The sequence below is a fragment of the Erythrolamprus reginae genome, chromosome 2, assembly GCF_031021105.1.
Source record: "Erythrolamprus reginae isolate rEryReg1 chromosome 2, rEryReg1.hap1, whole genome shotgun sequence".
Lineage (NCBI taxonomy): Eukaryota > Metazoa > Chordata > Lepidosauria > Squamata > Dipsadidae > Erythrolamprus > Erythrolamprus reginae.
The window spans coordinates 99619384-99646413 of NC_091951.1; the positions used below are offsets into that span (position 1 = coordinate 99619384).

At 41.4% G+C, this 27030-nt stretch overlaps 1 protein-coding gene across 9 annotated transcripts in view; it reads right to left on the reverse strand.

The window, feature by feature from the left end:
- Positions 1-2901: 2901 nt before the first annotated feature.
- The window catches only part of NSD1 (nuclear receptor binding SET domain protein 1), a 77717-nt gene continuing 53588 nt past the window's right edge, over positions 2902-27030 (reverse strand). For 6 of the 9 annotated variants that reach the window (XM_070738918.1, XM_070738915.1, XM_070738919.1 and 3 more), the window contains exons 12-23: positions 23525-23648; positions 22298-22498; positions 21244-21423; positions 19856-20012; positions 18333-18538; positions 16241-16353; positions 15124-15393; positions 14385-14501; positions 13989-14130; positions 13427-13533; positions 12355-12556; positions 5958-10161 (exon numbers count right to left, since the gene is read on the reverse strand). In XM_070738918.1, the coding sequence (XP_070595019.1) occupies positions 8354-10161; positions 12355-12556; positions 13427-13533; positions 13989-14130; positions 14385-14501; positions 15124-15393; positions 16241-16353; positions 18333-18538; positions 19856-20012; positions 21244-21423; positions 22298-22498; positions 23525-23648 (3627 nt within the window). In that variant the 3' untranslated portion in view covers positions 5958-8353. Of the gene's footprint in view, positions 10162-12354; positions 12557-13426; positions 13534-13988; positions 14131-14384; positions 14502-15123; positions 15394-16240; positions 16354-18332; positions 18539-19855; positions 20013-21243; positions 21424-22297; positions 22499-23524; positions 23649-27030 lie in introns of all 9 variants that reach the window. The other 3 variants (XM_070738923.1, XM_070738922.1, XM_070738921.1) reach the window with 2 other exon arrangements.

Below are 27030 nucleotides of genomic sequence, written 5' to 3' on the forward strand. Positions count from 1 at the left end.
CACACACAAGTCATACACAGGTTGTCCTCACTTAATAACCACTTGTTCAGTGACCCTGAATGAGTGATACTTACCTCTCCCGGTGCTTAGGATGGTCACAGCATACCTGTGGTCATGATTGCCATTTGTGATTTTTTATCAGTTTCCTTATAACCAAAGTCAATAGGAAAATGTATAGGTAGCAAAGAGTGAGGTTGTGATATTATTTGATGGCAACTGAAAATGCAGGAATTTATATCATAAAGCAGTGATGGTGAACCTTTTTTTGCTCGGGTGCCGAAAGAGTGTGTGTACGCGCTATTGTGCATGTGTGAGTGCCCACAGCCATAATTCAGTGCCTGGGGAGTGCGAAAACAGCTTCCCCGGATGCCCTCTGGAGGCCAGAAATGGCCTGTTTCCCAAGTTCTGGTGGGCCCAGTAGGCTCATGTATCACCCTCCCTAGGCTTCAAAGGCTTCCCTGAAGTTAAAACGCCCTCCCCATCCCCTGGAGGCTCTGGAAGCCAAAAACGCCCTCCCAGAGCCTCTGTGCAAGCCAAAAACCAGCTGTTGGTACATACATGCACGTTGGAGCTGAGCTAGAGCAGCGGCTTGTGTGCCAGCAGATATGGCTCCACGTGCCACCAGTGGCTCCCGTGCCACCAGTGGCTCCCGTGCCATAGGTTCGCCATCACTGTCATAAAGGGTCATGGTTACATAACCTCACACTTTACAACTGATAGAAATGATGGTATCGGTTACTGTTGTTAAATGAAGGGTATCATGGGGCCATGAGGAAACCTTACCTGAAAGCCATCTTAGAGTGATTCTACTGATGACCACTACTTTCCGCCAATCAGTGGCTGTCAGTGTAGCAACAGAAAGAACCCTTCTTTCAAACAGGTTTCTATTGAGATAGCTTAATCACAGTTGGCCAAAGCAATTTAACACAAGGATACATATAAAATAAGGCCCAATACTATGAAAGGACTTTGTTTCTAAATCTTGCACACTGAGTAGAACTGCATAGATAGTACAGTGATGCCTTGTTGTACGAACTTAATTGGTTCCAGGACGAGGTCCGTAAGGTGAAAAGTTTGTAAGACGAAACAATGTTTCCCACAGGAATCAATGGAAAAGCGATTAATGCGTGCAAGCCCAAAATTCACCCCTTTTGCCAGCCGAAGCCCCGTTTTCATGCTGGTGGGATTCCCTTGAGGCTCCCCTCAATGGGAAACCCCACCTCCACGTCTGCGTTTTTGTGATGCTGCAGGGGAATCCCAGCAGGGAAATCCCAGCACCGCAAAAACGGGCGCTTCGCTGGCAACGGAAGTCTGGAGGTGGGGTTTCCCAGCGAGGGAAGCCTCAGCAAAATCGCAGCATTTGCGATATTGCGATTTCCACCTCTGGACTTCGGTTGCCATTTTCGCGCTGGTGGGATTCCCCTGCTGGGATTCCCCTGAAGCATTGCAAAATCCGGAGGTGGGGTTTCCCATGGAAGGGAGCCTCAGGGGAATCCCACCAGAGCGAAAACGGGGCTTTGGCTGGCAACGGAAGTCTGGAGGCAAAAAAAATCTTAAATCCCGGGCTCGTATCTCGAAAACTTCGTATGACGAGGGGTTCGTAAGACGAGGTATCACTGTATTAGAATACTGTAGTTCCAATGCAGTTACAGTCTGGTGTAATAAGGCAGCTAGAGAACGCCAGAAGGTTATAGAGTAAGATCACAGATGTAATCATAAAAGTGCTTTTCCTTTCCTGACAGGGATAGTTCATGTTTTCTTTTATAAACACTAGAAGTAGTAAGGCGTACAGTACATTTACACTTTATTACTTGTTAATTTGTTGCTGCAAAATAGTTTTTCTACCTTTGGACTTTTAAAAATACAGTAATACCTCGTCTTATGAACCTAATTGGTTCGTAAGACGAAACATTGTTTCCCATAGGAAACAATGTAAAATCAATTAATCCGTGCAACGAAAAAAACCCCCGCTGCCCGGCTGTCACCTTTTGAAACAGCCGGGGGGCTTCTCAGCATCCTCCTGAACCCGAACGCCAAACCCAAACGTCCGGGTTCGGCGTTCGGGAGGCCGCCAAGAAGCCCCGCCGCCCAGCTATCGTCTTTTGAAACAGCCGGGGGGCTTCTCGGCGGCCTCCCGAACGCCGAACCCGGAAGTTCGGGTTTGGTGTTCGGGTTCAGGAGGACGCTGAGAAGCCCCCCGGCTATTTCAAAAGGTGACAGCCAGGCGGCGGGGCTTCTCAGCGGCGGCGGATTCATAAGAAGGAAAAAGTTCGTAAGAAGAGGCAAAAAATTTCTGAACCCTGGGTTTGTATCTCGGGTTGTTCGTAAGATGAGGGGTTCGTATCATGAGGTACCACTGTAGGACCAAACCTTTTACTAAGACACTAAAGAGAAAGCCGCATGTTGTTTTGGTCAATGATAGACAGACAGAGGCTCCATCAATTCAGGATGGTGAATAAGCAAATGGGAGTTTTCCTGTATTCTTGCTTAGCTGGAACAAGGTATCCTTTTGGTATGTAGATGCACCTGCCAAGAAGCAGTAGGACAGAGGAGCCATCATTTTTTAGCTGCTATCTTTAAAATGAGCAGACAAATGCAGCTTTTCATTTGGGAAAGTAGAATACACTTTCCATACTTCGCTACCAATAAGCTCACAGGAAACTTATCTAAGTTTCTAGCTATAGTAAGATAGAAGTTAAAATGCCACGTTGAGGATCCAGTAAAAATCACATTTTAATTTGGCAGCACACTTTCCCCAGTTTTTAATAATTTAGTCGGGACAGTTTTAATAAGTCACCAGAAATAAGCATGACTCCACTTTGTCCGAATGGCAGACAGACACCACTGTGCTGTCTTGGAAGCTAAGCGCTGTTTGGATAGGGAAACTGCTGTAAAAGTAGCTTTCCTTTAAAGTAGATTTTAATGCTCTGACAGACCTTAATGAGACAATGCACACAGATAAGAGTAAAGTTAAACTTTACAGTAATTACGTTCTTTTATATACAAAGAATTACAGTACATATTTTGGGAACGCCTGGGTAGGGCAACCTTCCCCCCCTCCCCCAATTATAAATTTCACATACAGTCAACTAGGTATGGGAAGCAAAATGAAATTAATAATCCAAAGACACTTTCTCTTCTTCCAATGTAGCTATTCCAAAAATTTCTTCTGGCAGCCAGCTCTGTAGAATTGGACAGCTCGGCATAGCCACATTGGGCTGATTTTTTCACTAATACAGGTATATGCTTTGTTGACTCCTTTTCATCATCCATGCAGGTAAAATTAAACACTGGAGCGATATGGCAGCCTATCTTCTGCAAACAGCTCTTAGCCATAATCCCCACTGATGCTCCTTCCACAATCAATAACCAACATGCCTGAGAATGAAACAATGCATATTGCTTGGAGAAATAATTTTTCCCCCTCCATCATATTAGCATACCTAAGTGCCAGTTACTTTATTTGACTCATTTTTGTTTTGGTTTCATAAAGACAACCTATGTTTTTTAAAAAAGCTTCACTCTTATAAATGGCCAAAATTATGAACAATAGTTCTGCAGCTGTTTTAAGAACTGCAATCCCCAAACTTACAGTATGACATAAATTTGTTAGTCTCTAAAATGCTGCAAGGAATTTGCTGCAACAGATAAACACAAGATCCTCTTTCCCCATCCTGCCCCCAAATCAATTTTACTTTTCTTTTGAGCCCTCAAATGTAAATAAGGTTCTCTATAAATACTTTTGACCACATGCCAGGATAGACTCTTAAGTTTTGACAAAAGTATCCCTCTTCAGATAATGACAGACCTAGACCTAGCAAATGTAAAACCGTCCTATCATAAAGTACATTATCCAAAAATGACCACTGGAATATCCTTCTGCCTCAAGGGGTTTTCAAGTTTATATCCAAAAGGGCATGCTCTGTAATCTGGCTTAACTGGTGATGAACAGAATGCAGAGCGTCAGGGATTTATTCTAGTCAAGAGTGCAGGATGAATTTGAGCTGCACTTTCTATAACTTTTCAAGGTGTTGCTCGGCAGAAGCACAAAGCATACAACGACCCAGAGACCAAAAGGACTAGTGCATTCAAGTGGCTGTCACATACAAATTGATCCCTACCATCTTGAATGTACTAACAATTGCAAATCTAGAAGAGACAGAAATGTGCCAATTATTTAGTGTAATTTTCTGTCAATATTTTAAATACACTAATACATCTTGACCTTGGATGTGAATGTTATCTCAATTCCTGTAATGCAATGTTCTTAAATGGCCCTCGTAAGTATTTTCAACAGCTTTGTACATGCCAAGGAATTCAACCACACTGTAAAATCTCATATATTACAAGGGGTGATAATTTCTTTTTATGTAGCTTGTTAATAATTATGTGTATTTGGAGGAAAGATCTTTTTTAAAATTGAACATAAGCATATGAATGCTGCAGAATATTACATATAATTCTAAAATCCCATTTTTAATTAAAAATACGCCCACATTTTGAAATTATACATCCTAAATGAAAGGACTTGCAGTCGATTTACCATCTGCAGGAAAATGCAGAAAACTGATACAAAGTAGCATGAAATATGGAATGATTAGCAGCACATTACTGAATCGTACTGGCCAGAATTCTCCATATACTTCAATATTATCATGATCATGTACAGTTTGCGGAGAGGGGCGGCATATAAATCCAATAAACCTAACCTAACCTAACCTATTGTTTCAACAAGCCCCATTCAAGACTCTGGGTAATAAAATTATGTTTAACTTGTAACTATTACAAGACTGACCAAGGAGTGCCCTCAATTTAGTTTTACACTGTACACTTCCCACAAGTAGCCTATATATTAAAAATAAACGTTTTAACATGAGTTTTTGAACAGATCTAGGCACCTGCAGGCTTTAAGTTTCACTTCCCCCTTTTCAAAAGCTTAGATAAAATGTCTCGAAAAAGGAGGAGCACAATTTGTAACCTGTACAGTTCTATACAGTCACCCAAACTGTATAACGCAGACAGCATGTATGTATGTATGTATTTACATTAAATTCTAGCCCAGATTTTTCTCAATTCCCCAATCTGTTTAATTTTTTGAATGTGCCTTCTTAGCCCATTTTCCAAAGGCAAAATACAATCTCAGATCTCCATCTACCAAAATTGCACAACCCTAGACCAGACTCTTAATTATAAACCATCTCTTTTTATGTCTAAAATAAACATGATAGCAAAGTCAAAGGTTTGCACATAGGTGCATCACTTTGCCCACAATTCCAGCTAAATACCACTACTCAACATTAGAGTAAATATGCCCAAACAACTTTAAATTCAAGACTATTTTAGCCCCTGGAAATTCAACTCTTATCAATCATGTTCTCCAACCCTTATTTGCTTTTTTCTTTTGGAGTGATGGCATTCCCTATTTGACCAATGTTCCTTCTAATGAAGAATGTTCTGCCTCATGTGGTCATCTGGTTATAGAGACTGCAACTCCTTACTTTATGCTAACTGAGACCTGTGTGGTGATTCCGCCTTGTGCTTCATTTTCCTGAAGTTACACCTTGTAGTTTCTTTAATGAACAGCTTAATGAACTGGACATTAACCTCTGGACTTTGAGAGCTCTGTTGGGTTTGATAAATTATTCAAGTTGCTCCAGCTTTACTTTTGCAATGTTTTCTATTTCATTGCTTAGTTCAATTAACAGCTTTGTACTTTAAACAAGTTTAGCTTAAGGAGACTGAAAAGAGGAAAGGCGTAATATTAAATACGTCACTGGGCAATTGTTTTGAGATACCATCTGAAAAGTTTAAATTGGTTCAATCATGAGTTCCTAGCCAAAGATTCAGAATGTGCTGCTACATAAATCCCAGTTCTTACAGTCACCTACATGATTCCTAGGAATCTGAGCAAAAGAATTCAAAATAAAAATTCTGAGTTTTAAAGATTTAAAATAGCCTCCACCAAAAATATTCACAGTTTATTTTTTTTCCCCCATGAAACAAATACCTAGTTAAAACACATGACATTGCAAGAACCAAGTTGGATAAAGCAGTGCAGATATCTCTCTTCTTACAAGTACAGCTGTGAAGGGAGGGCGGGGGCTGGCACAAAGGAAGCCCTAAAAACACACAATCTACATGATAAAAGTCCAGTTCACGGGAAGGCCTAGAGACATGGTGAAATTTAGAGCCTCGTTTTGTTTCCACGTGAGAAATGTTTAAAATGCTGAGCCTCGTGATTGGCTTGACTTGCTTGATTGTTCAAAAAGGTGGGTCTTTTCATTTTAAAAAGTTTTTTTTTTTGTAAAATGCCCTTGGTTTCTTGTATCTGCCTCATTCAGAAGAACTGTCCTGTTTCCTTTTGTGCAGGAGTCACGCAGAAACAAAAGGTGTTTGTATTTCGCCATTTTCAGCAATTAGCAGCGCTCGGCCTGCAGGTGTTCAAGGAAAACCAACTTTAAGCACTAAGGTTCTATTTAGTCATAATGCTTTTTTTTTTTTTTTACAAAGTCATTAGCTGTACTTGGAGAGAATGAAATGAATCAGAGAAGAGGATGAGATGCAATAACCAGGTAGAGAATATTTCGTAGTGCCGAGAGCTGATATTGTCATTGTGGAAAGCCAACATTGAAAAAAAAAAGTAATGGATCTGAACTTGAACTGCCACTGCAACATTGACGATTGCCTACAGGCCCTGATTTCCCCAGAGTTAACTATTCCGAGATGAGAGGATCTAGATTGGGACAGAGTTCCTGTGAACATCTAAAGAGGACCAAATGGGAGCTATTCAAAAGGTTCCCCTTCAAACTGGAGCTTAAAAGTCTGTGAGAGTTCAGATGCCCAGCCAAATAGAATAAGGTGACAATCTAAAAATGGTCAAATAGTTTTGCTGATTTTGTTGGATGTAATGGAAGCCATATACTAGATAGGTGAAGGCCCTGCAGAGTGAATAGTATCGCCATGTACATGGTGAAGTAATAATTTATTTGATTCCCCAGCTACAGTTTAAAGAAACCACCATCAGTACCATCGCAAGCTATATTTCTGTGGTGCAGATAATATATATCTGCCTCTTTAAGTAATACTAAATGCTTCTCCTTAATGGAAAGACAGTATTACCAACCTAGCAACCAGTCGGGACTAAAATGTTGCGTTAACTGGAAAATAAAGAAAAAAGAACGAGAATCTCAGGCAAGTGCTAGAGCTCTTCATGTTCCAGTGTGAGAACTATAAAATTAGCTATCTCTCTTTTTTAAACAACAGGACACTTTAGGACTGCCCCACAAAATTCAAGACAATTTTCTATAGGTGGGGAGTGTAAGCTAGATACTAATCAGAATAGTACTATTCACTTTTCATCTTGAACATTTATTCTCATATAGGTCATCAACTGTTTAGTTTTCTGAATTAGCTTATAATTTAGAAATACACCCATACATAATGCAAACATTATTTTTAAGCAGATTTGCCATGGAAAAGAGTAAAATCAGTTTGTATTTGTCCACACTGACTATCAGTTTGACTAAAAGATGTCTTTGGTGAACAAACTGTAAAAACAAAAGTGAATTCAACACAGCAATGCTGCATTAAAAAGCTATTTAAAAATAAATCACGTACTTATTTTTCTAACCTGCTCGTGTGTTTAGTGGTCAAAATTCTGTTGAAGTGGGAGCTCTAGTGCCATCGTACTAAAGGTCTTAACTCCCAAAGAATCTACCAGATAGTATTTCTGAATATTCCTGCTGTAAGACCTAGGTTCATTGAGGCACAAGTTCTTCTGTTTTGCAGTTCTGCGGTCCTCAACTAACTTCAAGTATTTTTTTAAAAGCACCTGCATTTGACAAAGTCCACCCTGACAGCAGTTAGACTGCAAGGAATGAAAATCAAGGACTAAAAACCTGCTGTATATCCTGGTTTGCCCTCAATATCTAGCTTCGTTCGTTAAATATTTTGGAAATATGACAGGCCAGTATGGAAGTTTGTTAATGATAACAAACTATTTCTTGGGAGCTACATGGGAATAATCTAGGAATCCAAGTCTGTTCCCAGATCCAGACTCAGAAAATTAGTAAACTCGTTAATGGAATTAAATATTTTATCCCCAGTGGATGCCTTTATTTCAGCAGTATCGTCTGCGAAATGAAGGTAAAGCCCACCTACATTCTTGCCTCTTGGTTGGGCATCCTAGAGATTTAGTTAAAATACGTCTGTATAGCTTGAGCAGGGTGTTGCTGGAGGTTAAGAAACTGGGGAAATGAATTAAAAAGAAAACAACGAACAAAAACAATCCTTTCCCATACAATTAAAAAACCAATCAAAACAAAGAGGTGACCCGCCTGGCCTCAAACTGGCTTCACTTGGGTTTAGACTCAGGAGGTTCGTGGCCAGGGGAGTCCTGGTCCAGTCCTAGCACCACATTTTGCTCAGACAAAGGCAAGATGCCCTGCCCCACAGGCGTTTGTTTTTTCCCAGAGAGCCAAGAGGTCTGCTCCAATGTCTGAATGTTTCTGGTCAGCCATGAGGTTTGCCCAGAAGGTAGTGGAGCTTCCCTTCCAGGCCAAGGGGGTGGTTCAAATGCAGACAATCTCTCTGTTGACCAAAATGTCTGCTCCGTGGAGGGTGCAACTATTGCTTCTTGGCCTGGACAGAGACTGTGCTCAGGAGACTGCAGTTTCTCAGCTGTCCAAAAAGATTGCTCCATGGATGGCAGCCCTTTTGCACTAAGCCAAGAGGTCTTTTCATGCATTTGTAAGTTCTCTAGTGGACAGGAGGTTTGCCCTGGGAAGGGTGGACATTTCCCCGTTGGCCGACAAGACTGCTCGCCAGATACAGATGTCCGTTCTTTCGGCTGAGGGTTCTGCTCCACAGTCACAACGCCTTTTTCTTTGGGTTGAGCATTCTGGTCGACTGGCCGCAGTGCTTTCTCTGAAAGCAAAGGCCTGGGGTTTAGTGGGGCAAGGCGCCTGTCTGAGAGCTGAGGCCTCAGCCCCGTGGCGGTAGAAGGCTTGTCAGATGGCACAGGCCGAACGTCCACAGGGGTAGGCAGCCTGCTGGGCGTCTGAGGCGGTGAGCCAGTCGGAGCGACTAGCTTCTCTGACGACTTAGACCTCAGGGCTACTGGGGTGACAGGTCTGGCGGGTGGCTTTGCTTTCCGGGTCAGTGAAGGGGCCCCTGTCCCTGAAGGCTGAGGCAGCTGCTCCACAGAAATGGCCCTGCCCTGCGGCTCAGAGTCAGGTTCTGCAGCTCTGTCCACTACCTGCCCATGGGGCGGTGGGGTGGTGGGGCTCTTATCTAGCAACATGGGCTGGGAAGCACCCACCTGTGATGGGTCTAGATTCCTGGGTGCCTCTAGGGCTGAGCAGTCAGCTGTTGCCTCAGATCCAGGTGGCTTTTCCTCAGTGGCAACAGAGGACTGCTCCTCCTGATCTATGGCGGGGGACAGCTTCTCAGGGGGTTGCCCCTTCCGGGCCCCGGGGGAAGCTACCTTTTCTGAGGCCCGCAGCCTGAGGGCCACCGAGGGTGCTGACTTCTCTGAGGGGTGTAACCTAAGAGCCACTGCCGAAAGCGGCTTGTCTGACGACTGCAGTCTAAGGGCCAGGGCAGAGGATAGTTTGTCTGAAGGCTTGAACCTCAAGGCCAGGGTGGAGGGCAATTTGTCCGAGGGCTTTAAACTCAGGGCCAGGGCGGAGGGCAGTTTGTCTGCCGGTTGAAGCCGCAGTGCCATTGTAGAGGGTGGTTTATCTGAGGGCTGTAGCTTCAGGGCCACCGAGGAAGGCGGCTTCTCTGAGGACTGTCGCCTCAGAGCCATTGAAGAGGAAGGAGGTTTATCTGAGGATTGCAGCCTCAGAGACACCGTCAGAGGAAGCCTCTCTGAGGACTGAGATTTCGGGCCTGTAGCTGCAGGCTGCTGGTCTGATGGCTGAGTGTTTTGGCAGCCATCTGCCGACTCTGTGGAAGGCGCATACTCACGAATCTCTCCTGGCTCTAGAGGGTTAGGTCCACAAGGGTCGTGTTCTGTGCATGACAGGCGCCCGTCCAGTTTGGAGATGAACAGCATGCCTTCCCGGTGCTGCTTGCAGAATGATCGCGGACACATCTCGCAGAAGGAGGCTGAGTCTTTGCTACACACGTCACACTGATGCCAAGGACACTCCCACTTTCCTGCAGCAAGGGGGGAGAAGCACGACCGAAATGAGTGATGGCAGTTTCTGAAAGTCCCTGAAATCAAGACGCAAGGAAAACCCTGACTGCTGAAAGCTGTTCGGGGAAAATTGCTAAATTCAGCTCCAGATGCCAGACGTATTAAATTGTCCACAGAGGATCTAACCCACAAAGGCCAATTCATTATAGACAATGGTTTCATTCCACTGTTGTGTAACTATTATTGTGTATCAACTTCCCTCTGGCTCCAGCTGCAGAAACCTCCAGCTATAGAACAAGAAAAAATATGTATCATCAGAAACAAATGGGGTGGGGCCCTTAGTGTTACCTGGAATTTTAGGCTTTATGTTTAGCTTTTTAATTAAGGTGCTATTAGCATTTTAACATGGCAACCATGCCTCTTTTTGAAGTGTAGTAGATCTTCTTTTTCCTTTAGCCAAAGCCATTTCCTTGGATGCGCAAAACTAGCCTATGCAGAAACTTAAGAGTAGGACTGTACAGTGGTACCTCATCATACGAACTTAATTGGTTCCAGGAGGAGGTTCGTAAGGTGAAAAGTCCGTAAGACGAAACAATGTTTCCCATAGGAATCAATGTAAAAGCAAATAATGCTTGCAAATCCTTCAGGAAAATCCCAAACTTCAGAAGGGAGGCGAACAGGAGCAGCTAAAGGGGGCGGGTGGAAGAAGCAAGGCTAGGCTAAAGGGTGAGTGGGAAGGAAGAAAGGCAAGGGGGGTGCCCCTCCCTTTTCTTTCTTCAAAAGACACAGTTTCAGTGCCTTTGCAAGCACGTTGTTCTCTGCAAAAAATTTCCTCCCCCAAGCTGCCCCTCCCTCCTCCCTTTTCTTTCTTAAAAAGACACCCTTTCAGTTCCTTTGCAAGCACATTGTTCTCTGCAAAATTTTTCCTCCCCTAAGCTGCCCCTCCCTTTTCTTTCTTCAAAAAAGGGGGAAAAAAGAAACCCCTTCATCCCAGCAGCAGCTGCTTGGGTTCGTAAGGTGAAAATAGTTCGGAAGAAGAGGCAAAAAAATCTTAAACACCGGGTTCGTATCTTGAAAAGTTTGTTAGAAGAGGCGTTCGTAAGATGAGGTACCACTGTATTCTGAAATCCTCGAGGGCTGCAAGTGCTAAAGAAACAAACCCAGATAGGAAAGGAGAAGATGCCACGCATATTGTAATTGCATTGATACCCAATCAATGTCTTTTATTGTTTGATTTGTTGTTTTCTGTTGCCTTATAGCAAAGGTATTGTTTAGTTCTGTCCCCGTATCAAGACACACACCTCCTTAATAAAATGCCTTTGCTTATCTGAACTATTTGTGCTTAGTATTGCAAGGAGGGGAGCACGGGGTGGGGAAACACTTTGCAAATGTATATTGTTCCTCTCTCAAATTCAGGGAGGAGACCCATGCCACTAGAGAGCTGGAGTTCCACGGGAACATAATCACACACAGTCACTGCATTCGATTGGAACACATGTGCTTTTCCCCAAAAACAGATTATGCCCTATATGACTAGAGATTGGCTAAAGGAAATTTAAGGAAGGCAGAATTTAACTAGACACATAAAATTTTCCAATTCTCCCACCCCAAGAAAAAAAGTTAGAGGCAGTATAACTTCCTGTGGGTTTCAACTAATTACTATTTAACATCTCATAAGCATGTCTGGTTCCCCTGGGCTTCTTTCCTCAATTCTTTTTATCTTGTCTTGGTTCCTAGTTCACTCTAATGATAAATGCCGCTTCAGGTACCAATTACATTACTTAATACAAACTCTAGGAACCATTTACAAGAAAATCAAAGTAGACAGACAGAAGCTGTAACTGAATCATTTAACAACTTGCATTTAAAAAGCTCGTTAAAGTGGAATGCTTTAATGAAAAAAAGGTAGAGGAGAGATAACTGACTCCAATTCACTCAAGAGATTTTCTTTTTCTTTTAGTACTGCATTTAATGTATGAAGAAAAGAATTTCATTTTCTAACTTTGTCCTAGATTTTGATTCAATAACACATGATGTTTCTACGAGAAGAAAAACACAGAACATCTTAAAAGAAAACTATGTTTATAGGTTTATTTTAAACAACAGAATTTTAGCCAATATGTAGCAGCATGTTCTTTTGTCTTCCCTACATCTACAATTTTCATCTTGGAAATACTTTCTGCAGTAATAAAATATGAGAATACATGACTGACCTGCAGGTCGCCTAGTCAGATTGAGGCAGTCAGCATGGTAGACTTTGGGGCAGCCTGGCCTCTTACAGGAAACCAACTGCCCACCATCTCCACAACTGAAGCATTCATCCTCCCGCTCTTTCGTGACTTCTGTCTGTGATTTGCGCTTCCTGTGCCGCCTCTTACATTTCTTAGATTTCTCTTCTGTAGCAGGTGGCTGATTCTGAAAGCAGAAGTGAGCAATTCTTCATGATATTAAAAAAATCCCTGTTTTCGTATAACTAGTTTTATTTAATTTATTTAAGTAAAGTACAGTGGTACCTCTACTTAATTCATTCCGTGATCAGGTTCTTAAGTAGAAAAGTTCATAAGAAGAAGCAATTTTTCCCATAAGGATCAATGTAAAAGCAAATAATGTGTGCGATTGGAGAAACCATAGGGAGGGTGGAGGGCCTGTTTCCTCCCAGGAGATTCCTAGAGAAGCCCCATGGAGGCTTCTCCCCACCTTTTCCAGCCCTGTTTCCTGCCTAGAGAGGCCCCACAGAGGCTTCTCCCTGCCTTTTCTGGCCCTGTTTCCTCCCAGGAGATTCCTAGAGAGGCCCCATGGAGGCTTCTCCCTGCCTTTTCTGGCCCTTTTTCCTGCCAGGAGATTCCTGGAGAGGCCCCACAAAGGCTTCTCCCTGCCTTTTCTAGTTACAGTTTCGGAGGCTCAAGTTTGTAAATGGAAAATGGTTCTTGAGAACAGGCAAAAAAAATCTTGAACACCCGGTTCTTATCTAGAAAAGTTCATAAATAGAGGCGTTCTTAGGTAGAGGTACCACTGTACATAATGAGATTTCTAATCCTAGGTTATCCATTAGTAGGTATACACCTACAAGAAATACAAGAATTGCTCTTTTTCTTTTTAATTTGCACTCTCGGCTGTTTAAATAATGCAGAATAGACAACAGGGATGCTACTTTTATCAGCAGGAGCAAATTACACAAATAGTAGAGGACCACAGCACTATAAACAATTCCTTCGCTCCCAGTATATGTAAGGTTAATTTAATAGCTGCATCTAAGGAAATGTATCCAAAGATAGACTGTTATACCTTTGGTCGCACTCCAAGGAAGCCACTGCAGTTTGGTGCTCCACACTTGCAAACTGTTTTTCCATTCCCCAAACATTCCAGGTTGTAGTTAAAAGTTAGCTCGGTCCCTGGTAATGAAAGAAATCAGTAAGATCCACCTGGATGATAATATACAGTAGTGTTTCCCAACCTTGGCAACTTGAAGATATCTGGACTTCAACTCCCAGAATTCCCCAGCCAGCGAATATACAGGATTTAGAACAGTATCTAATAAAGAAATGAAAGGTGGAAAGTCAACCAAACAAGAGCGTCTGTGCTACTTTGAGTTGTGCGTCAGTTGCGGCCTCTCCTGAATTAGGAGTCTCTACGCTCAGTCATACAAGCCCCAGTTATGTCAAGTTGGATGACTGCAGTGCTTCTCGGCAAATAATTTTTTTTTATTTTTTTCTCTCCAATCACATTACAGTAAAAATTATAACAACATCCACTTGCTATACAATAAATCAATTTCAGGAAGTTATGTTATACAAGCCAAATACTACCCCAAATGTTTCTAAAGAGAGCTTGTAAGAGCCATACTGACCTGCCTTAATATTTTCAAGGGCAAACAGCCCAACACGAGTATCTCCATTCACTGACCACTTCTGGGTCTCACAATTTGGCTGGCAACAATGATTCATGAATCGAGCATAATTGCCCTTTGGTCCAGCATCAATTATTCGATCCTAAAATCACCAAATGGAATAATATCCTTTTAAAAAATAGCTGTAATCTTTTTAACCTGAGACTAACTTATATGTAGAGCACTTCAAAAAAATACAAAGGTGGACAAATTGAACAGTTCGGAAAGCACAGTGCATACAAACGTATTAAAGGAGCATTTGTTTTTTCAAAGGTTTGACATTCTGCTAAATGCTCCAAATTGTTTTATATAGCCACCTGTCACTCAATGTACAGCAAATAAATTTTTTTAACCCACCTTGTCCAAGGTCAGCATGTAAAAGTTGGTGATATCATGTTCTTGAGCATAGCGGATTCTGGCCCGACACTCTTCTTCATCTATCAATTCTCCCACATATTCATTCACAAACTCACCCTGAAATTCCCAGGAATGGAAGAACAAGTAAGTGCCTGATTACAAAACTAGGAAAACAAAAAGTTCTTCATTAATGTCAATATTCCAAGCTACTTTTTTGAGAAAAGTCTGAGGAGACACCAAACTGTTTCATGTTCTGCTTTTCTCAGGGCTGCTGTTAAACACTTACAAAAACCTGACTATTGAAAGCAACATTTGTTCAATTACTTCCTGACACAATAATTTAGGATCATGTTATTTATGGCACAGTTTAAGAATATTATGAATAGATTCAGCAGTAATTTGATAGAACAACATGGGTATCGGAAACAGTGAGCTGTCGTAGATAATTTGGGTCTTTTAAATCATAATTTGTATGACAAATAATTGACACTGAAAAAAGAAAGAATTGACAAGGAAAGACAATCAATATAAATAATTTTTGGCACACATTGATTTGAGGGATGTAATTTAAGATTCTATTGTTGCATAATCTAATCTCTATTTATGTAGAAAAAGTACCATGAGAAATAAAACTTCTACTATGTCTTTATGATGCCTATAAGAACAACAAAACCGGCTTTTTCTTTGTTTTTATATATGTGACAACTATAATGAAACAGTAAAATAAAAGCAAAAGTACCTTTTTAATGTCTCTCTTAGCTTGCAAACCCCAGCCACGTTGTAAAGTCCGGACAATTTCGACTTCTGGATACTGTCTCTTGGTGAAACACTGGTTTTGGCAGCGTTCTCCAGCTGAGCAAACTGCAGGGTGACATTCGTAGAGCAGCAACCGATTAATACACTCTGAATCTAAGCCGCAGGGGTTTTCATCTGTAGGCTTGCAATTGCAGTGTGGTATTTCAGACAAATCGGCTGTGAAGATCTGCACTTTGCCCACAGACCTGTTTATCTACAAAGACAGAAATAGACAATTCAAAGTGAATCCATTGTCTTAGGAAGTATACATTTTGGAAACACCACCCAATGCTGCAGTACACTGAAGTTCACTGAAGTATAAAATAACTTTTAGCAGCACAAATGATGAGGAAACAATGTTGGAATAGTTACTTTTTTTTTTTTTTACAGCTGCAGAGGATACTTTGTGCTACTTTATTACCAGAAGGAATAGTACATATTTTACTTCCTCTATGTCAGTGTTTCCCAACCTTGGCAACTTGAAGATATTTGGACTTTAACTCCCAGAATTCCTCAGCCAGTGAATGCTGGCTGGGGAATTCTGGGAGTTGAAGTCCAGATGTCTTCAAGTTGCCAAGGTTGGGAAACACTGCTCTATGTGACCATATAATGACTGTCAGGTGGATTGGCCTTCCAATAATATATCTATAAAATTATTCTCTTTGCTGAACTAGGAGTCTCCCTTATACAAATTTATTGCAGATTAGCACCAACTTCAATTCAGTGTAGCTAAAAGCTAATTTGCATACGATGGGATAGGACAAAAAGTTTGGGAATCTGCTCATGTGGTTCATCTGACAGTACAATAGCAAAGACTGCAATAATTTTCTTCCTTGCTTAAATTTATATCCAATATTGACTTTTCGTAGTTGGATATTAAGAAACATAGAAATTTAAATCCAAGCTAAGCAAGAGATATATGTACTAGTTGATAGCAAATCCTGATTAAAACTAAAGCTTAACATACAATTCGGGCTTGCAAAAGTCACATACAATCAACCTCATTAACCACCCAATTACATTTAAGGTATTATCAGATCTGTTATGTTGTGCATTCTGACCTTAATGTGTTTGTATGGTGGAGGCTTCTTATCATTCTTTTTGTCTTCTTGTAGCTGACGCAGTTCTTTCTGTGCCTTTAATTCTTCAAATCGTACAGCAGCTTCCTGTAAAGCTAAGTCGAGAATTGTTTTTTTAATTACATTTGAACAGACACTTTTATATACCTTTTTGGCAATCTGGATCATTTTTCAAGATTTTTGTATGCAGAATCATATGTGAATAAATATGCCAAAGGCCCCCAAAATAAGGAGGATGACATACACTAAGCCAGTGTTTCCCAACCTTGGCAACTTGAAGATATCTGGACTTCAACTCCCAGAATTCCCCAGCCAGCATTTGCTGGCTGGGGAATTCTGGGAGTTGAAGTCCAAATATCTTCAAGTTGTCAAGGTTGGGAAACACTGCCCTAAGCTACGCAAAGCTTCAACTCAAATTCATCTTTCCAGCATCAGCAATGAGAAATGTAGATCAGAGCAGTTTGGGAAATGAAGTATATGCTCTGTCTGAACCAAGGAGGAAGTGAGGCTGAGTGAAGGTGTAACGTTTGCTTTGTACAGTCAGTGGCTAAAGACCCAAATCAATGACAAACCTTAAAGACTTGTCTATAGACACATATCTACACACCAGCGATGGCAAACCTTTTTCTGGTTGCAGAAATGTGTTTGTGTGCGCCCACGATATTACTTGTACACTTGCCCTCACCCACAATGCAATGTGTGCCACACCTGCACATGTGCACATGACTGCCCCTGCACATGTGATGCATGCGTGCTTTCCCACACATGCCCATTTTGGACCTGGAAAGCCTCCTGCACCAAAGTTCGCCAGCGCGAACCGTCTGCCACCGCTTTTCCTCATCCTTCTGCCAGCCTCGTATGCTGTACACAGCGTACAGCATGGCCGTTTGCAATGGCAAATGTTAGTGCCTTAGACTTCTTTCAAGGGAGCATTTTTGGCCAGTGTGCGGCTTACCACAGCCGCTGGGGAAGTGGTAGTGTGATAACTGCTGCCGCCAGGCGTGGAGAGGCGGGGGCAGCATGAACAGCAGGCTGGGATATCCCTCCCTCCATGCCAGAGGCTTTTTTCCCTCCCTCGACGCCAGAGGCAAGCAGTGCACAGACTTCCACCACCTGCACCGCTTGCTTGGAGCTGGTCTGGAAAGAAAATAAACTCAGCCGAATTAGACGGGACCCGCCCCACCCAGGTGCCTCTGAATGGGTCTCCCTACGTAACCTCCTAGCTGAATTACTCCAGTATTCGCCCACTCGAAAGGAGCCTGCCGTCCAATCTCTTCCGAGTGCCCACTCTTTCCTGCAAAAACAAGCTGGGGGCATGAAAAGGGCTTCCACTCTACTTTGTATTTATTAGATTTGTATGCCGCCCCTCTCCGAAGACTCGCACTTGCACTTGGCATCCATGAATTTGTCTAATCCTGCCTTGAAGCTACCAAGGCCGACAGCTGTCACAACCTCTTCTGGAAGTGAATTCCATAAACCAATGACCCTCTGGGTGAAGAAATATTTCCCTTTATGTGACCTCACTTTCTTACCTATGAGCTTTAGGGAGTGCCCCTAGTATTGTGTGATAGAGAAAATATTTTTTCTCTATCCACCTTTTCTATCCCATGCATGATTTTATTCACTTTGATCAAATCACCCCTTAAACGCTGTCTTTCAAGGCTGAAGAGACCAAGGCGTTGCAACCTGGTATCATAAGGGAGGGGCTCCATTTCCTTGATCATTCTTGTTGCCATTTTTGCACCTTTTCCAGTTCCATTATATCCTTCTTGAACTGTACACAGTACTCCAAGTGTGGTCTCACCATCGATTTGTACAGAGGCAACACAACACTTACCGACTTATTTTCGATTTCCTTCCTAATCATGCAAAGCATGGAATTTGCTTTTTTTACTACCACAGGCAGATTCATTAATTGTGATAAATTGCAAATATCAAATTGTCAATGTTTTAATTAACCTTTGCTCCAAGATCCACAAATAATAAATCCATATATCACAATATAAGCCAAGTACTTTTTGATTTCATGATAGTTAAAGACTTTCTTAGATTGGACTGAATTAAAGTAAGTTACCTTTCTTATAAATGCCATCCACGCCCTTTGCCATCTTATCCTTGCTGCTCACATCTCCTTCCATATAAGGAAACACTCGAGCCTGGTGAATCCAAAGGTAATCATTTGATCCGAAAAACAGAACGGGGAATTCACCAATGTCATGTTTCATCTTCTGAATGTTGATAGGAATGGTCCTAGGGTGGCAAATCTCAGCGGGCCACCACCTGATGATAAAGAACACAAGGTAAAGTAATGAAGAGGTGTGTCTACTGCAGCTTCTCTTCCCAGATACGCATCGTCTTTGCTAACTCAGTCACAACAGGACAAGACCAGATGCTTTACATTCGCGGTGTCAAACTCAATTTTATTGAGGGCCACATGAGGGTTGCGTTTGACCTGGGGGGGGCTGGGGTGTGTGTGGCCAGGAAGGGGCATGGGTGTCTATGATGGCCTGAGTGCTCTGCCAGTGAAAACAGGCTCCTGAGTTCAGTTTTTGCTGCGATGGTTGTAGGCTGCCCTCCGGAGCCCTGTTTTTGCTGGCAGGGGGTTGCAGGAGGTTGCCGCAGCAAAAAATGGGACCCAATTTTTGCTGGCAGAGGCACCACGGGCCGATACTTTGCTGTTTCCATGGTGGCTCCATAGGAAAAACTGAGCATTAAGGTAGCTTAATTGTCATGTCGTCTGGCAGGACCCAGGGGAAGAGCCTTCTCTGTGGGGGGCCCGACCCTCTGGAACCAGCTCCCCCCTGAGATTAGGATTGCCCCCACCCTCCCTGCCTTTCGTAAACTCCTTAAGACCCACCTTTGCCGTCAGGCATGGGGGAACTAAAACACCTCCCCCTTGCCCATGTTGTTCTGTTGATTGATTGACTGTGTGCCTGTTTTTTATATATACTGTTTTTATGAGATTATTAATTTAAATTGTAACTGGATGGGTGGGCATTGGATTTGGTATTATGTACTGTACTGTTTTTTTTTTATTATTGTTGTGAGCCGCCCCGAGTTTGCGGAGAGGGGCGGCATATAAATCCAATAAACCTAAACCTAAACCTAACCATTTCAGGTAGTTCTCGACTTACTACCTGAACTGAACCGACAATTTCTATTGTTAAGTGAGAAATTAGTGAAGTTAGTTTTGCGTCACTTTACAGCCTTTCTTCCCTCCATTGTTAAGTGCATCACTGCAGTTGACAAATTAGTAACCTGTTTGTTAAGTGAATCTGGCTTCCCCATTGAGTTTTCTTATCAGAAGCTCGCAAAAGGAAATCACGTAAACACCCCCCCCCCAGACACTGCAACCATCATAAATATGAGTCAGCTGCCAAGTGTTTGAATTTTGATCACATGACAATGGGGATGCTGCCATGGTTCAAGTGTGAAAACTTTTTTCAATGCTGTTGTAACTTTGAACAGTCACTAAAAGCACTGTTGTTAAGCTGAGGACGATGTGAACTATAAAGATGGTGGCAATTTCTTCTTTTAGTGGACAGACTCAAATTATATCTGAGACAGAATCAGTCATTCATTGCTTCTTTCACTCACCTGTAACGCCCCGCTTTCGCCCAGACCACTTCCTTATAGTGTGGCTTCTTGCCAGCCTTGCAGTCATTACAATACCAGCTCCCCTCTGGCATGTCAATGTTCAGACACTCCCGATGGAATGCAGCTGGGCACGACTCACAGCACAAAAGGCTACCACCTACAAGGACAAAAGGTAGGTTACCATAGTCGTCAGAACTAAGTTACTATCAGTAATAGGATTTATGATTAGAAGCAGTGATGGGCTGCCAAAAGTTTTACTGTCACACTGCAGATGTGGCTTGATGGTCATATGACTGGGTAGGAGTGGCTTAAAAATCATGTGACTGTATGGGAGTGGCTTACCGACCAAGATAAGTTTTCAAATAGATTCTTGGACTCTTTTTCAGTTGATTAAGTCACATTATTTGAATAGCCACAAAAAGGACAAATGATAGACAGCATTATTTGTTGAGGAGCACAGTAACATTTTAAGGTTTTGTACTGAACCCACAAGCTACAGTATGATAATAGATTAGGCAAATAGTTCAGTTTTCTTTAATTGCTATAAAAGTTCAGTTCTAGATAATGATTAAAATAAAGCGTTTTTATGGGTAAAAACATACTATTTAATTATTTCCTATTTTAAAAATATTTAAGGATCATATTAATGTACTACAGAAAGAAGGACAATAAAAAAACTATTAAGTATTCAATAAATAGTGCATAAATTTACTACAACAACCCCCCCCCCATGGGGGCAGCAGCCCATTACTGATTAGATGCTTTAAAGCCAATGTAATATGCAGGTATTTAAATGCTACAACAACTATTTGTGTTGAGATGCCATTGCAGGACTGGGATTGTTTTTTAGACTATAGCCAGCATCTTTTATCTAATTGTATAGCACAAATAGTTCATAAGACAATAAAGGAATCAGGGAGGAATCCTCCCTATACTTTTCAGAAAAGATGGAGAGTAAAACTTAACAGATATATAAATGAAGGTTCTGATCAATCAAGCCCTAACTTATTTTAACATCTTGCTTGTATCCTTATGATTTATATTAATATTGACTGTTTCCTGATTGCTTATTTGTACCCCATGACAATATTAAATGTTGTAACTCATGATTGTTGACAAATGTATTTTTTATTTCATATACACTGAGACCATATGCACAAAAACAAATTCCTTGTGTATCCAATCACACTTGGCTAATAAAGAATTCTATTCTATTCTATTAGGTTTAGTTTTATCAGACTTTGCATGGGGATAATATTTAGGATGTTTTTGCTTTATTCTTCTGATACACCCATCAGAAATCTTCAGAGGTGTCCTCCAATACAACAACAAAGAAGTCTTCATTAAAACATAGACAAAGCATCAAATCCAGCAAACAATGCCTTTACCTTCTGAGCAAACAAAACACCAGCTGACGTTTACATGCTCATGGTTTCTACAGCCCCTTCGCGGGGTAAAATGATTGGGGCAGATAATACTGTTGGAAGCAAGAATCACTGTCCCAGCAGCAAGGCAGAAATCATTTGAGTGATATGCAACAGGGCACCGCACACAACGCATCAAGCGACCTAAAGAGAAATATATTAAATTGCACTTCTAAAAATTAATATAGAAACATAGAAACATAGAAGACTGACGGCAGAAAAAGACCTCATGGTCCATCTAGTCTGCCCTTATACTATTTCCTGTATTTTATCTTACAATGGATATATGTTTATCCCAGGCATGTTTAAATTCAGTTACTGTGGATTTACCAACCACGTCTACTGGAAGTTTGTTCCAAGGATCTACTACTCTTTCAGTAAAATAATATTTTCTCATGTTGCTTTCGATCTTTCCTCCAACTAACTTCAGATTGTGTCCCCTTGTTCTTGTGTTCCCTTTCCTATTAAAAACACTTCCCTCCTGAACCTTATTAAACCCTTTAACATATTTAAATTTTTCGATCATGTCCCCCCTTTTCCTTCTGTCCTCCAGACTATACAGATTGAGTTCATGAAGTCTTTCCTGATACGTTTTATGCTTAAGACCTTCCACCATTCTTGTAGCCCGTCTTTGGACCCGTTCAATTTTGTCAATATCTTTTTGTAGGTGAGGTCTCCAGAACTGAACACAGTATTCCAAATGTGGTCTCACCAGCGCTCTATATAAGGGGATCACAATCTCTCTCTTCCTGCTTGTTATACCTCTAGCTATGCAGCCAAGCATCCTACTTGCTTTTCCTACTGCCCGACCACATGGCTCACCCATTTTGAGACAGTCAGAAATCACTACCCCTAAATCCTTCTCTTCTGAAGTTTTTGCTGGGAAATACTAAAATTCAAATTTCAATTATTTAAAAAAAAGTCTATAGAGACTTTAAATTTCTACAAATAAAACCCACATCTTACTCCAAATTTTGGCATCACTGTACTGACTACATAAAGAAGTCCCTGTATGTACCTTTAGATGCAGAGATATTAGCTGGATTAGCAGCGTGGCATGTCATACAGATATGCAGTGAGCAGCGGAAGCCCTTGTTCTGCATGACGGTGGGAGGATATTTCTGTATACATTCTTCATGGTAGTATTTGCCGCACAGAGGAAGTAAACAGCGCTTTGCATTCTCCCCACTATTCTTGCAGACAAAACACGTGTGGACTCCTAAAGGAGAAATCAAGAACAAGAGACGGGGCCATTCAAATACAGAAGCGACAACCTCCAAAATTTATAATTAAGTAGTCATTCGAGAGAGGAGGTCTCAAAAAAGCTCAAACGTATTCCAAATCAGCTGACCACAAGGGCATCTGTTCCCCATAGGAAAACCTCTTGTTTGCAACAAGGTTCAAATACAGTAATACCTCGTCTTACGAACCTAATTGGTTCCGGAAGGAGGTTCGTAAGGCGAAAAGTTCGTAACACGAAACAATGTTTCCCATTGGAAACAATGTAAAAGCGATTAATGCGTGCAAGGGGGGAAAAAAATCCCAAAATGGCTCTCTGCTGGGCGCCGCCGCCCGGCTGTCACCTTTTAAAACAGCCTCCAGGAAGGAAGCTCTGCCCATGGAATTCCCTATTGGGATTCCCCACCTCCTTTCCAGCCCCTAGATCGGCCGAAAACGCCGCTGCCGATCGCAAAAACGGCGCTCTGCCGAGCGGCGCCACCCAGCTGTAACCTTCTGAAACAGCCATGTGCTTCTCGGCGGCCTCCGGAACCCGAACTTCCGGGTTCGGGAGAACGCCGAGAAGCCCCCCGGCTGTTTTAAAAGGTGTCAGCAGGGCGGCGGCGGCCAGCGGAGCACCATTTTGCGATCTGTGGTGGGTTCGTAAGGTGAAAAAAGTTCGTAAGAGGCAAAAAATTTCTGAACCCCGGGTTCGTATCTCGAAATGTTCGTATCATGGGGGGTTCGTATCATGAGGTACCACTGTACTTCCCTAAGTGTATAAGAACCTAAGCAACGCTTTGCTGGATTAAACTTCCTGGACTATCTAGTCCAGCAGTCTGTTCTCACAGCGGCCAGCCAACTTTACCAGGAAGCTCAGTAGCTTCCAGCAGATGTTCTTCAGGGGCAGCCACCTTGCCATCCCATTGTTCCCCATGCTTTCCATTAATTGGTCCAACCCTTTTTCGAAGGCTGCCAGGCAGGACCACTTAACAGCCCATTCTTTCCAGCCACCCAAGTACTGTACCTGTGGAACACTCAGTGCAGATAAACTTGCCCTTCGGCATTTCTGAGAGCCCGAGGCACTGCAGGTGGAAAGCACCACAGCACTGAGCTTCACACAGCAACAATTCACCTGGCTTCTCACAGATCTGCATATAAATGAACAATACGTCACCATAAGATGTATTTATTTTTGTACGTACAATAATAAAACAAAACCACAGGTGGAACGTCATTCGGAAACATTCAGCAATACTTTTTTCTTAAATATTTGTTTGTTTGTTATTAGACTTCTATGCCGCCCTGCTTCTCAGATTCAGGGCGGCTCACACAAGAAAAATACGAAACATCTAGGAATCTAAATCTGCCGTCAGGCATGGGGGAATTGAGACATCTCCCCTGGGCCTATACAATTCATGTATGGTATGTTTCTGTGTATGTCTGCTTTAATAACAGGTTTTTTAAATGTTTTAAATTATTAGATTTGTCTTGAATTGTTCTATTGTTGTTGTGAGCCGCCCTGAGTCTACGGAGAGGGGCAGCAACAAATAAAATAAAATAAAATAAAATAAAATAATAAAATAAAATAAAAAAATAAAATAAATAAAATAAATAAATAAAATAAATAAAATAAATAAAATAAATAAAATAAATAAAATAAATAAATAAAATAAAATAAATAAATAAAATAAATAAATAAAATAAAATAAATAAAATAAATAAAATAAATAAAATAAATAAAATAAAATAAATAAAATAAATAAAATAAATAAAATAAATAAAATAAATAAAATAAATAAATAAAATAAAATAAATAAAATAAATAAAATAAATAAAATAAATAAAATAAATAAATAAAATAAATAAAATAAATAAAATAAATAAATAAAATAAATAAAATAAATAAAATAAATAAAATAAATAAATAAAAACATCCTAAAACCCCAATTTCTTAAAACCAGTCACTCACATTTACCCAATCATACGTATAAATTCATTCATCGGACGGGGCTAAATGTTAAACTTAGTGGTTCCAAGCCTGTCGGCAGAGATAGATCTTTGAAGTCTTGAGGAAGGTGGGGAGGGCGGGGGCTGTACACATTTCTGGAGGGAGTTGATTCCATAGGACCAGGGCCACCACAGAGAAGGCTCTTCCCCTAGGCCCAGATTCTTTTGTAGAAATATAAGCAATTTAGACTATTTCTAAAGTTAAACTTAAGTCCATCCTACAAGGCAAAATTTAGCTCAAGTATCCTCCTTCCCCTGGCAAATGTGTTTACTTGCATTTATTATCTACCATAAGGTCAGTAAGAAAACATTTTACACTATAGTTCCCAAACAGAGAGGTCACTAAGCAAATGAATAAGAAGAGCAGACAGTTATTAGGCAGAGGAATTCAACAGAGAGGAGGAAAGAGGCAGAAAAGAGAGAAGGGAAAAGCTGAAAAACTCTAGAGGCAGGGGATTTGATTGCTGTTTCTGCTACTGGCTGCTTCCTGGGTGTTCCTGTGTTTGCTTGCTTAATGTTTCCTAAGTAATGCTGGGGTGTAGCTGGAATTCTGTTTGCTGCGGGTATAGGTAGGGCATCTTCATAGAACATACAAGGAAGCCAGTTACTAAGAAACCAACTGTTTAAATTATTTGTTGCTTATCGGAACATAGTGATGATGAGGAACCAGCTCTCATGACCTGCAGGAGATGTGTCATATTTGGTGGGGGTTTTCCCCCCTTGAAGAGTACATGCTATAAATATAAGCTGACTGCTCATATGAAAGAGAAAGCCAAATTATCTATCACTTGGGTTATCAGGGCAGATTGAGAATTTTTAAATCAGGTGCAGGAAATAAGAACCTAAGAAGAGCCATGCTGAATCGGGCCAAAGCCCATCGAGTCCAGCATTCTGTGTCACACAGTGGCCCGCCAATTGTACATGGGGATCTTGAGCAGAAAGAGAAGGCAAAATCCCCCCTCCAACAAATGGTACCCAATAGTCACCTGCAACTGCAGCATCAGAAAAACTCCCAGAAAAAGCTTACTAAAAGAGCAGAAATAATGGACCGGTCCCTTAGTGGCCATTCAAAGTTAGGAGAAACCTCCCAAGGGATCTTATGACCTAATTCTGAAGATATGACATCGTCTCACTGAGGGTCATATGACAATATTTTAGTGTCCAGCAACCAGCCCACATTTACAGCAGTTTGGAGCATCCTGCAATCACATGGATGTATTTTATAGTATGGGTGAACTGCCTTTTGACCCTCATGACATATGACTGTGATGGACAGGTTCCCTTATGCTTGTATGTCGAGGACTACTTTTACACCTGCTATAAAATATTCCTTCCAAATGATTTACATAGGAACAAATGACACAACTTGTCAGAGCCTTGACAACACTGCAAGGTGCTATGATATACTGATAGATTGGGTGAAGGGAGTGAAGAAACAGGTGTTTTTTCATCTCTTCCTGTTGCATATCCTGGTAAGAAAATAATAATAATACTGGACGTGAACAATCTTTTCCTGCAGATAGTAAGGAATGGAATTGATACTTCCCAGGTAAAGGATTCAGGGAAAGCTGACCCACATATAAATGGGGAAGAAAGTTTCTGGAAATCGCTTTGCAACCCTCCTCTGGAAAGCTTTAAACTGAAACTCACCAGCAGTGGTCCCCAAACTACGGCCCGTGGGCCACATGCGGCCCACTGAGGCCATTTATCCGGCCCGCCAGTGAGTGACAAGAGCACAGGGAAAAGAGAGAGAGAAAGAAAGAAAAGGGAAAGAGAGGAAGGAGAAGTGGAGAGGAAAGAAGGAGGGAAGGAAGGAAGGAAAGAAGGAGAAATGGAGGGAACAAGGAAGGAAGGAAGGAAGGAAGGAAGGAAGAATGAAATGGAGGGACAGAGGAAGGAAGGACTATTTTTTTGGGGGGGGGGTAATTTTTTAAAATTTTTCTCTGAACATACATTCAAACAACACAGTGTGCCATCTAATTTTCCATGAATAAAATGCGGTATTTTGTTAGTAACTAATATCAATCATCAAAAAAGTTGCAAAAGGTTTTTTTTCTAATTTTGTCATCCAGTTACATTCATTTTCTTTTAATTAAATTCCTTCCTTAATGTTCCTTCAAAAAGTGCAACACCAATTATATTTCTAACTTATTAACCATTATGCCAAAGTGCTTCCTTCTTTCTTTATACATTTTTCATAAGCCAAGAAAACCTTGTATAGCCAATCAGATGTCAACAAAAGAAAACTAAAAACAAAACATAAACATATATGAATTCCAGACCTTCTCCACCCTCTAAATAGTACGTTCCCATTTTGTTTTTTACTTTAAAACAAGGTATGTGCAGTGTGCATAGGGATTTGTTCATAGTTTTTTTTATAGTCCGGCCCTCCAACAGTCCGAGGGACAGTGAACTGGCCCCCTGTGTAAAAGGTTTGGGGACCCCTGCTCACCAGGGTGGTGTGAGTGGGGGAAGAGATCCCAGGAAACAGCATGATGCCACGTACTGAGACCAAGATATGCA